General features: G+C 37.1%; 2 protein-coding genes and 2 non-coding genes across 4 annotated transcripts; all 4 read left to right on the top strand.

The window, feature by feature from the left end:
• Positions 1-462: 462 nt before the first annotated feature.
• LOC111804387 (NAC domain-containing protein 87-like) lies at positions 463-2,054 on the top strand. The gene is made up of 3 exons (XM_023689172.1): positions 463-728; positions 948-1,231; positions 1,340-2,054. Exons 1-3 carry the CDS (start codon positions 557-559, stop codon positions 1,802-1,804), a joined length of 921 nt encoding a protein of 306 aa, XP_023544940.1. The 5' UTR covers positions 463-556; the 3' UTR covers positions 1,805-2,054.
• A 4,182-nt stretch (positions 2,055-6,236) lies between these two features.
• LOC111804125 (pentatricopeptide repeat-containing protein At1g09220, mitochondrial) lies at positions 6,237-8,005 on the top strand. The gene has a single exon (XM_023688826.1). The coding sequence runs from the start codon at positions 6,240-6,242 to the stop codon at positions 7,701-7,703; it is 1,464 nt and encodes a 487-aa protein (XP_023544594.1). The 5' UTR covers positions 6,237-6,239; the 3' UTR covers positions 7,704-8,005.
• Positions 8,006-8,848: 843 nt separating this feature from the next.
• TRNAQ-UUG lies at positions 8,849-8,920 on the top strand. Its single transcript has one exon. It is a non-coding gene; the product is annotated as a tRNA-Gln (tRNA).
• Positions 8,921-9,056: 136 nt separating this feature from the next.
• Positions 9,057-9,128, top strand: TRNAQ-UUG. The gene has a single exon. It is a non-coding gene; the product is annotated as a tRNA-Gln (tRNA).
• The last annotated feature ends 3,345 nt before the right edge of the window (positions 9,129-12,473 follow it).

The raw sequence follows: 12,473 nt of genomic DNA, 5'->3' as shown, positions 1-12,473 counted from the left end.
AAGCCCTCTCTTAATTTCACCTATTTTTTGTAATATAAAAAAAAATACAAAATTCGATAATATGAAGAACCGGATCAACCTAATCTAATTCGAATTTATTCTTAATTAATTTTTTGTTTATTAGATATATTTATGACTCGAATAACGATAATCAACCTGATATTTTATAGCTGATCCCGAGAAAAGGACTCGATCTTGCTAGCACCTTTAGAAAGTAACACGACCCAAAACGTTCTACGAGAAAACAAATTGTGTTTTTTTTTTTAATAAAAATTTGAATTTAATTAATTAATTTGAACCAATCAGATGACGTCGTAAAAAAGAATATATTAAAAAAAAGAGACAATTTCATAGTAACACCCAATTCAAAGCTTCGATCGAAATCTTCCTTGGTGGCCACGGAACCTTCCTTATTTAAGCGTCTCTCCGCTCCCCTTGATATACTTTTTATTCAACAATCTCTCTCTCTCTCTCAACTTCCGATCAAGTCTCTCCGCCGTCTCTTCACCGGAGCTGACAATTCCGATCATTTTTTTGCTTCCGTTAAATTTCCGGCATGGAGGAACCACCGCCAACCGCCTTGGATTTGCCCCCTGGCTTCAGATTCCACCCCACCGACGAGGAGATCGTCACTTATTACCTGACACATAAGATCACCGACGCCGCCTTCACTGCCACCGCCATCGGAGAAGCTGACCTGAATAAGTGTGAACCGTGGGATTTGCCACGTGCGTCTCTTCCTTCTTCTCTGAATTTCAATTAATTTGAGATTTATTAATTTTAATTTTATTTCTTTTATTTTTTTTTATTTTTTTAAATTTTGATAAACATTTCATGTTGGGTTTTTTAAAATTAAATTATTTAGTGAAAATTAATTAATTAATTATAGGGAGAAAATGGGTATTTTTTTAATTTTTTTGTAATAATTTTTATTTATGATTTTGCAGATAAAGCTAAGATGGGAGAAAAAGAATGGTACTTTTTTTGCCAGAGAGACCGGAAATATCCGACCGGGATGAGAACGAACCGGGCGACTCAGACCGGTTACTGGAAGGCGACCGGAAAAGACAAGGAGATTCTCAAGGGAAGAACGGTTCTGGCTGGTATGAAGAAAACGCTGGTTTTTTACAAAGGAAGAGCTCCCAGAGGTGAAAAGACCAATTGGGTCATGCATGAATTTCGGCTCGAACCCAAATTCTTTCAGTTTCTCGGTTTTCCCAAGCCCATTAAGGTAATTTCATTGGCTTAATTATTATTTTAGCTTGTTAATATTTATTTGTTTAATTAAAAACAATTCATTTGAATTTGAATTGCTTATGAATTTCGATTTGATTTACAGGCTGATTGGGTTGTATGTCGGGTTTTTCACAAGAACACAACGACCACTATCGGAGTGGTGAAAAAGATTCAAACTTCTGAATTTTCTTCTTCTCTCCCACCACTAATAGATCCCGCCGCTGCTCGTACCCCGATCAGTGGCGGATTCAATAATGGTGAAGTCAACTGGAGGCTATCAGGACCATTCGATAATTACACAAATGATTACCATTATCATCAGCCTTTTTCGGTGGCGAGTGCCGCACCGACAACGATTTCGATAATGAACTCGTACCCACCGTCGGTCCCTGACGATGAATTCTTCTCATTCGATCAACTAGGCGTCGGTGGGACAATGCCAATGACGACGACAACAACCATGGAGTGCAAAATGGAGCAAGTTTCGTGGTCGACGATGAGTGGTGTGACACCGGAGATATCATCGTCGATCGACAACGAGGCAGCTCTCGAGTTCTGGGACTACTGAAAATTGAAAGTAGATGTATGATCGAACACTGGCGATGCTTTGTTTTAAATTGGCATTTCCGATCTCGAGCGTTTAAACACCAATTAATTGATTGCTAATTATTATTTTTTTTTTTGTTACATAGTCCTTTTTGGGAAGGAATATTAGAAGAACTTTCATGGGTTTGGTTTGTTGATTTGTATTGATATGTAGCAATGTGACATTGTATATAGTTTCTTTATCTTTGATTTTAACCATTGTATTTTTTGTGTTATAAATATGATAGACGAAATTATATCCATGTTCGGGTCGTGTTTCTTGTCTTTTAGTTTTTCAATACGTGCACGGGTTTAGGGTTTAGGGTTTCGAGCGCCTAACTAATAACGCTGTGAAATTGAAAGGTCTAAAGGACTAAGCTTTACTCAGTACGGACTTGCTTTAATAACGTTATGTTTCTCGATGGGGTAAGGGAATGAGGTTTTGAACCTTCTGTGAGTGACTATGAACGATTATGTCATTGAGGTGCAAAAGTTGACAAATAAGTCATCCTTATTGCCCCTCGACAGAACCGTACATGCGATTTTCAACTCTAGCCTTGTTTTGTTAATACAACAGAGTCGAACGCTTCTCCATCCTAGTCCCGGTCCCTACTCTCGCTACTTATTTCGATCCCCACTCCTAAATTTTTTTTCATTCATATATATATATATATATATATATATATATATATATATTTGTATATGTATATGTATATGTATATGTATATGTATATGTATAGGAACAAAAAGGGAAAAAAATGTGTCAATAATGTAGCTCATGAACGTAACTCACTCCCACAATTTATTATTATCACGAGTATCGGGATATGAAGATTTGAATTTTTTACTCCAAATAAGTGAATACTTACGGACAGTAAATTTTAAAAGTAGTTGAATATGTCAAAAATCTATTAGATACAAAATCAGATAAGTGAATCTTTTATCTTATTTGTAGTCAAAACTGTATCACCTCAGTAAATGAGAGGTACATTAATGAACGGAACACGGCAGAAGCAAACAGTAGGTACTGTGACCATCTCGCAGGAGACGTAGAAGAATGTCCGGGCCATCAGTTACCAAATCCTGATCTAAATTCTGGGCATGAGTCGTTAAAAAAAAAAAAAACTTAAAAATTCATATATTTTGGGTTATTTCAATTATACCCTCGAACTTTTACAATTTCCATTATAGCCCCTAAAGTTCGATTTTTTTTCCCCTTTTAAAACAACTTTTGAAAGCTTTTACCGTTAAATTCATGGACATCTGTTACGCATAAAATTCTAGACGGGAAGTAAATTTAAAAGCCATAATCGAAAGAACAGAAAATTAGGCATGTAGGGTTGAACGGAAGAAGAAAACAACAAGTATTTAGTTCATACTGGTATCAACCCCGAACAAATTACTAAATAAGTATTTATTTTTTTTCTTTCTTATTAAAAAAAAAAACATGAAACGTGACGGAATAGAAGTACAATAAACATAAACTGCAAAACGAGAGCATTACTAAGAGTTTCAATCGTCTCATTCTCGTTCTTCATTGTATCTACCAGTTAGTTCAATTCAAACACAAGAACCGTGCTTCCTCAATTTCATATACTCTTTTCTTTATATATAAGTATCAAGACGAGTAACCTACGTCAACCCTCGTTTAAAAAAACCGAACCGAACTGAACCGAACCGAACCGAACCAATGTAAGAGTCGGAAATAAGGAAGAAAGAGGAATATAGAAGAATTTGGAAGTTTCCATTAAAAGCAAAGCACCGGTTTTTTTGGGGCTGAAATTCTTACTTTTAGGCCAAATAAACCGCCCCCTGCGCAATCCTGGCCGGTTTTTCTTCAATTTTGTAATTTGAAGCTTAAGAAATCCGAGTTAATGGCTGTGCTACTCCTATTCCATCTTAAGCAATCTCCGTTCCCAAACACCCCCATATTTATATTGCACCATAATTCCAACCCCACCAACCAAAATACCACATTTATTATTATTATTATTATTATTATTATATTTTTTATTTTTAATTCTCAATCCCGAACATACTTCAACTGGTAATGTATTAATATATTTCTCTATAAATTGCTCGTTCAATTAAAAATTTAGTCCCTCAACTTTTACGGTCGTGTTTTAATACATCCTTATCATATTCAATATTAAAAGAAAAAAAAAAAAACCCGGGAGTCAGTGATCATTCAATTCTACGTTCAGTAAGTCGATGACCCTTTTAAAAACTTTAAAATACGACAAGATTTACCAGATACGAAATCGAAAGTTTAGGAATCTCTATTAGACACTACCCTGAAAGCTCGGGATTTAAATTTTGTCATTTAATTCAAATTGTCGATCTAAATCGATATTTGTCCACTACTGTTTTAGTTCTCGAGTTCCTACCCTCCGACCCTCTTCTTTTGTTCAACAATATTTGGAAGTGAGGATCAGAACCTCGATCGATGATATAAATTTTAACCTAATAAACTATGTCGACGTCGGTAGTTCCTAACCCGACTTGAATATTTCTCCTTAAGGGTTGTCTCGAACATTTCGTACCGATTTTTTTAATCATGTTAGCTGAATTGTCAACAACCATAGGCAATATTAAAATTGGGCATTAGGTCATGGTGACGTAAGCAAGAAATGCAACTAAGTGACATAATATTGCATAGCTAAAATAGAAAATTATTATATTTATTTTATTAAAGTAGTTTGCCTAACTTATGGTTTAGGTTTGACTTTAAGTCTTAGAGTATTTGGTAATTCTATTTTTTCTCTCTCCCGAGTCATTTTTACGCTTAATTAATAAAAAATACTCGAAAATAATTTTGAAAAGTTTCAATTATACCTTAAACTTTCGAAAAAAAAATTGAAAAATATCATTTTCATTAATTTTGTACTCAAACATTAATATTTTGTTTAAACTTTTAAAATGGTTTAAAAAAAATATTAAAATTTAAAAATTATATTTTAAAAAATTTAAAAATATATTAAAAAAAAATTATACTTAGACTCTAATAAATAAAAATTTGTTGGAAAAAGCAAATGAGAATGTGAGATATTAAAATTTTAAATTTATAAGAGATTTTTTAGAATTTAAAATATAAAATCTAATAAATATGATTTTATAAATTCAAAAACTAAAATTTTAATTTAACAAAAAATAATGGACAAACAATTTTTTAAATATCAATAATATATTATATACAATAAATAAATAAATATATATATATATATATATATATAAAGTTTAATACAATTTTTAAGAATTCAAATTTCAATATTACAATTTTTTTTTTCGGGATACAAATGTGAATAATAAATATAATTAGAGATGCACAGAGCAGGGTGAGGACGAAAAAGTCTTCACATTCCCATTCCCGCCACTTATTTCATTCCTCAGCTCTATTTATCTAATGTTGTTCTTTGTCTTAAACGGAAATCCCTCTTCGTTTGGAACGGCTCCACAGATAAAGTGGATGTGAGATCCCACATCGGTTGTAGAGGAGAACGAAACACCTTTATAAGAAAGTGGAAACTTTTCCCTAAAAACGTGTTTTAAAAACATTGAGAGAAAGTCCGAAAGGAAAAGTCTAAAGAGAACAATATCTGCGAGCAGTGAACTTAGGACATTACAAATGACATCAGAGCCAGACACAAGGAGATGTGCCAGTGAAGAGGTTGTTCTCCAAAGGGGTAGACACGAGGGGTAGACGCTGGTCCAGAAAGGGGTGGATTTGGTAAGGGGTCTCACATCGATTGGAGAAAGAAACGAGTGTCAGCGAAGACGATGGCCCCCAAGGAGGGTAGATTGTGAGATCTCATTACAAATGGAGAGGGGAACAAAACACTCTTTATATGGGTGTGGACCTCTCTCTAACAGACACGTTTTAAAACCCTCAGGCTGACAGTGATACATAACGTGGACTTGAGTTGTAACGACTTATAAAATTGATTGGAGAAGGGAATGAGTACCAACGAAGACGTTGACCTCCCAAGGAGGGTGGATTGTGAGATCCCACGAGAGGGAAATGAAGCACTTCATATAAGAGTGTGAAAACCTTTCCCTAGCATTTTAAAACCGTGAGACTGACGGTGATAAATAACGTGAAATCCTTTCCAGACTCGGCTCGAGGAATAAATAAAATAAATAAATTCAATAATAAGAATAGAGTCCGACATCAGGTGTGGAATCTCGAGGAGGGTGGATTGTGGGATCCCAGTGGAGAGGGAAACAAAGCACTGTTTATAAGGTGTGGAAACATCTCCCTATAAGACGTATTTTAAAACTGTAAGGCTGACGGTGATACGTAAAATGCCAGAGTGGTCAATATTGACTAGCAGTGGGCTTGGGCTGCAGCCATCGTGGTAGCTACTAAGCTTGAGAATCATGGGCGCATGGGACTGATCATTGCCTTCAATTTCCCAAGTATGCAGAGCTTATGGAAGCGATGTAAGTTCCTCTCCGCTCAATCTTTCTCTCCCTTTCAACATCTTCAATTCTATTCAATCTCTCCCTCCGCCGCATACAAATCTCTCCGCCACTCTCCGCCGCCGCTCTTAATCTCTCAGCTCATCAAATACGCCACTTCCCACAAAGCAACCCAACAAATTCGCTCTTTCATCATCACCTCCGGCTTACTTCTCAACGCCACCGCCAATTTCATCCTTCTCTGCAACACATTGCTCCATTGCTACCCTCTCTACCAGCCCCTTCGCCGCATTCCTCATACTCCCCCCTCCTACGATACTTTTGCCTATTCCTTCCTCCTCCATTCTTGCGCCGATTTGGAGCTCACCGGACCTGGTCTTCAACTCCACGCTCTCACTCTCAAGGTAGGCTTTCCTTCCCATGTTTATGTTCAGACTGCAATTGTACGTATGTATGCTGCTTGTGGGTTTTTGGTTGATGCTCTCAAAGTGTTCGATGAAATGCCTGACCGAAACTCTGTCACCTGGAATGTCTTGATTACTGGTTTGGTTAAGTTGGGTGAGCTTGGACGGGCTCGTGCGGTGTTTGATCAAATGCCTATGCGTAATGTTGTGTCTTGGACTGCCATAATCGATGGCTATACTCGTCTAAACAGGCATGAGGAAGCTGCGGATTTGTTTTGGAAAATGGTGGCTGATTATGGTATGGAGCCTACTGAAATAACACTTCTAACGATTTTCCCTTCCATTTCGAATCTTGGGGCTCTTAAGATTTGTCATTCAGTCCATGCTTATGCAGAGAAGAAAGGGTTTAAGGTGTCTGATGTACGCATTGCTAATTCATTGATCGATTGTTATTCAAAATGTGGTTGTATTAATAGTGCATCAATGGTGTTTGAAGAAATGTCAGCTGAAAGGAAGAATCTGGTGACTTGGACGTCGATAATCACCGGATTCACAATGCATGGAATGGGAAAAGAAGCTGTGGAGAGCTTCGAAAGGATGAAGAACGAAGGCCACGAGCCGAACCGGGTCACGTTCTTGAGCATTCTAAGTGCTTGCAGCCATGGAGGACTGGTTGAGGAAGGTCTAGAGTTTTTCAAGAAGATGGTTGAGGAGTATCAGATAGAGCCGGATATAATGCACTATGGGAGTTTAATAGACATGTTGGGAAGGGCTGGGAGGGTAGAAGAAGCTGAAAGAATAGCTTTGGAGATACCTATGGAGATAGCCAATGTTGTTATATGGAGGACACTTTTGGGTGCCTGTAGTTTTCATGGTAACGTGTCGATTGCGGAGCGGGTAACACGGAGGATATTAGACATGGAGGGCGCGTATGGAGGTGATTATGTGCTCATGTCTAACATTTTTGCTGCAGCTGGGAAATATGGTGATGCTGAGAAATGGAGAAGATTGATGGATTCTAGCAAATCCTCTAAAATTCCAGGACAGAGCCTTCTCTAAAGCTAGCTTTGACAAGGAATTCTGATATGAATGATGCTGTAAAATATAGGAATGCATCCTGGAAGCTGCGATTTCTTATGGATCTGCTGCAACGATGGAACGGACTTCTTGAACTCGAGAAATTATGGGGTTAAATTACAAGTTTAGCCTTGAGATTTGTGTCTACTTGATCTCTAAGCTTCTAAAAGTATCTCATAGGTCTCTAAACTCGTATCGAATATGTCCTAGAAACTTAGAGACCAAATAGACATTAACTTCACAGATTACATTTATATTTACAGTATAACTAATTATTGTCTATAGATCCCACATCTTATATTTATAGTATAACTAATTATTGCCTATAGATCTCACGTGGAACCCTAAACATTCTTTAGAGAAAGCCCGAACCCTAAACATTCTTTAGAGAAAGCCCAAACATACGCGTTTTGTAGGTCAACTATATTAGTATTGACAGGGTAGCTATGTTGTTAGCATCAAAGACAGTTTTATGGGTTGAAGTCAAGACACCCCAAGCTCAAGAATGTCATGTGTGACACATCAATGAGGAGATTTATGCATGTCAAGAAGCAAAACCAAGCTCATTTGTCAAGGACTTGGATTCTGCTGTAGGCAACAGAAGAACAGAAGGTGTACCAGGTTGGTACCCTCTAAAGAGCCATTCACCTGAGAGGACTAATGCCAATTGTGGCACCCAAAGAAGTTGAGAGTCAATTTTTAATAAATTTATTTTTGGATTTTAAAAATCCATTAAGATGATTGCATCATAAGATTAAAGACATGCATTTGATTTTATGGTACCGTGGTTAGCACTCTAGACTTTAAATCCAACGAACGATTTGGGTTTAACTCTCGGTAGGACCTTCACCTTTTAGGGTTACTCTATCAAAAGTCTGATTCAATTTCACAATATTTGTTTTTGAATTTTAAAAAGTCATTAAAGTGTGTTCATTATAGGATTGATATTAAGCATATGGTTCTATTATACACTGGTTAGCTGGACCCAAGTAAAACCTTCCCCTTTTAGAATTACTCCATCAAAAGTCACTTTGAATCTAGTCTCGTTTTAACATTCCTTTCACCTTTTAGAAATACTCAATCATAAAGTTGTGTCCTTGAGGTTATAAGAATGATGTTGAACATTTGATTCTATGGTGTAGTGGTTAGCACTTTGGATTTTGAATCCAGCGATCTGGGTTCGACTCCCAGTCGGACCTTCCATCTTACAAGATAGATATTAAACATTTGGTTCTATGGTGTTAGTGGGTTAGTACTCTAGACTTGAATCAGCGACTTGGGTGCTACATCAACTAGGTTTAACTCTTGGTCGGCCTAAAATAATATCAAACATTTGGTTCTATGGTGTAGTGGTTAGCACTTTGGACTTTGAATCCAGCGACCTGGGTTCGACTCCCGGTAGGACCTTTTTTTAGGGTTAAATCAAAAGTCACTTTGAATGTAAACATCGTCTAGGTTTAACTCTTGGTCGGCCCAAAATAAATAATATTAAACATTTGGTTCTATGGTGTAGCAGTTAGCACTCTGGACTTTGAATCCAACGACCCTTTTACCTTTTAGGGTTATGAATCTAGCGTCTTTCGCTAGATTCACTTAACTCTCGGTTAGTCCGTTCTATGGTGTAGTGGTTAGCAATCTGGACTTTGATTCCAGCAACCTGGGCTCGACTCCCAATATGACCATAGTCAGCCATTAAGACAATATAAGACTAATATCAAACCTTTGAATCACCTAGTCTGGACTCTCGGTTTACTTCCGATAGGGGAGCCTTGGTCAGCCTTAAGACGATTTCATTATAGGGACTAATATTAAACATTTAGTTGTATGGTGTAGTGGTTAGCACTTTGGACTTTGAGTCCCGTTAGAACCTCACCTTTTAGGGTTTTGAATCTAACGTTTAGGTTTAACTCTCAGTCTGCCCTTAAAGTGATTTCATTACAAAAGTCACTTTGAATCTAGCATAACATTTGATTCTATGGTGTAGTGGTTAGCACTCAGGAGTAGTTTAACACTCAATGACTTAAGATTATTTCAAGTCTAGAAGGTGAATCATTTGGTTCTATGGTTGGATAGCACACTGACCTTTGAATCCAGCACCTTGAGTTCGACTCTCAACTACGTCCTTTCACCTTTTAGAGTTACTCAATTAAAAGTCACTTTACTCGATTAGAAGTCACCTTTCACCTACCATCTTAAAACCAAATATTTAATATCAATCTGAAATTACCTTAAAGGGCTCTCCTCAATAACAATCTGAAATAAAGGGCTCTCCTCATTGGGGTGTCTTGGCTTCAACCCACAAATATTGTGAATACTAATATTTTGTTTTTGTTCATATATAACTAATTATTCCCTAGCAAAAAAATCTTGAGGAAACCTCGAAAGTGAGCTAAAAAAGGACAACATATACCACAGACCAGTAGAGAAACTCGAAAAAGAAAGCTCAAAAAGAACACTTAAAAGAAAAAGGACAACATATACCAACAGACCAGTAGAGAAACTCGAAAAAGAAAGCTCAAAAAGAACACTTAAAAGAAAAAAAAGCTAAAAAAAAAGACAATTCCACGTAGATTTAGATGTTACAATGGGCCTCCTACATAGGTTTGATTAGATTATTCAGGGTCCGGATGAACTGTAAGTTGATTTACTCAAACATTCACTGTCTCGTTCTTTATTCCATGCTGAGTGTTATATGAGAAGTAATCTCTATATGCTAGCAAATAACCAACGATGTTCTCAACTTTTAGTTGGGAAGCTACTGGAGCTGCCTCGTTCCATATCAAACAATGCCGTCCCACTCCAAGAACAACCACGAACAAGAGTGAGTGAGAAGACTTGACAAAAAGTTTGCGCGAGAAGAATTAAGCAACAAATTTAATCCTTGCAAAAGTTTAGTGGTTAAAAATTGGGCCAAAAGGGTAAAACTAGATATTTTAGAGGCTAACCAAGCAAGGAATGAAGGTAACCAGTGAAGATGCTGATGGAACCGCTCATAAACCAAATTTATCAACTTAATTCTATCTTTGTAGAATGATACACACCATCTTCACCAAACAAGAGAAACGAAAAGCACTACTACAAATTCATGACCCAGGGGGCCTATATACCATTCCAGTAATCTGCTCACCACTCAGTTTAGACGTAAGAATCCCTCAGACACAAAAGTTCGACATACGTATTAAGTCATCCTTCTGCAACTGTGCTTTGTAGAGAGCTTAAAACCGGATTTTTGGTGTGGAGAAAGTTCCTCGAGTCTGATGAATTGTACATCTCCCCGATATTAAGAGTTTGAAATGATCCGGCGTCCTCCTAAGCAAATGGTTGTCCCTGAGAAATTTTCCAAGAACATGCCACTATCTTCTCCAACCAGTCATAAATCAAAAACTTGGGAAAGGCTTTTGATTCCAGATAATATTGCAACAATTAGTAAAGTTCATGGCATTTCTTTGTATTTCAGACAAGGAAAAATGGAAACCTCGAAATCAGATCAATTGAACCTCAAAATGTAATGTAAACAACATAAAATTTTCTTCAAAATCTCAACGCAATTCATAAACCTAAGTATAAAGAAGTGATAATCTCTAGACTGCTGAAATCGAAGACGGAAAATAGAAAGGAAAGAACTCCAAATCAGTTCATAAACGAAAAAAAGAACGACAGCTTATAAGCATAGAAAATAAATAACGGAAGCTAAACCTTTGAATCAGCACCAAATCACACATAAACAGAGAAAGAACGAAAGAAAAAAAAAAAAAGCGCAAAAACCAAAGACGGTGTTGTTTATGGTACAAGCCTGCGAAGCCATCATCGCCGAGTCAAATAGAACGGAGGCTCCGACAGCAGGCAGTCGTCATTGCTGGAACAAAAGAGAGAGGGAAATCAGGCCGACTAGATACCAAGAACTCCCCATGGATCTCTCCTCTTCAGCCATAGTAAAGCCTCCAAAGCAGCCCTCGCAAGAAGGGAGGGTGGCTCCGCCATGATCGAGAGAAAGAGAAAGGGAATCGAGGCATTAGCGATGGAACCGCCATTCACAATTTCTCAGTCCCGGCTCTGATAAGATCAAGTAGTTATTGAACCCTAGGGTTTTGGTTCCGTCCTATTTATAGGGTCTTATTAGGGTTTTTTTTTTTCCTTAAAAAAAAAAAAAAAAAAAGATTTAAGCGTTTATTTTATTTTTTTTAATTTTGAAAAATAGGTTTAAATGTTTTGCTCCTTGAAAAATATAATTTGGGCTAAATTAACATTATTTTATTTATTTTTAAATTACAAAATCGTTCGTTTTTATTTATTTAATTATTTAGCAACTAAAAAGATATTTAGTCATTTTATTATTATTTTTTTTAATCATCTATCTCTACCTTGCCTCGTTCCTGACCCTAATTCACGGGAACGTAAAATTTCTACTCTTTCTTCTTCGTCTACTGACTCAGATAACAAAGCATGTGTGACAAGTGTCGTAGTCATACTTGTCCCAAGCATGGTGTCTATGGCCACATGTCGGATGTCTCGGTTATGATGTCCCACGTTGGTTAGGGAGGAGAACAAATCACCATTTATAAAGATGTGAAAACCTTCCCCTAGTATACGCGTTTTAAAGCCTTTGAGGGAAAGCTCAAAGACGACAATATCTACTAGCGGTAGATCTGGGGCGTTACAAATGGTATCAGAGCCAGACACCGGATGATGTGCCAGCTTTCTCGCTGTTCTCCGAAGGGGGGTAGACACGAGGCAGTGTGCCAGTAAGGACGC

Source organism: Cucurbita pepo, chromosome LG10 (genome assembly GCF_002806865.2).
Source record: "Cucurbita pepo subsp. pepo cultivar mu-cu-16 chromosome LG10, ASM280686v2, whole genome shotgun sequence".
Classification (NCBI taxonomy): domain Eukaryota; kingdom Viridiplantae; phylum Streptophyta; class Magnoliopsida; order Cucurbitales; family Cucurbitaceae; genus Cucurbita; species Cucurbita pepo.
Note: the sequence above shows the minus strand (reverse complement) of the source record. Positions and strands in the feature narration are given on the sequence as shown.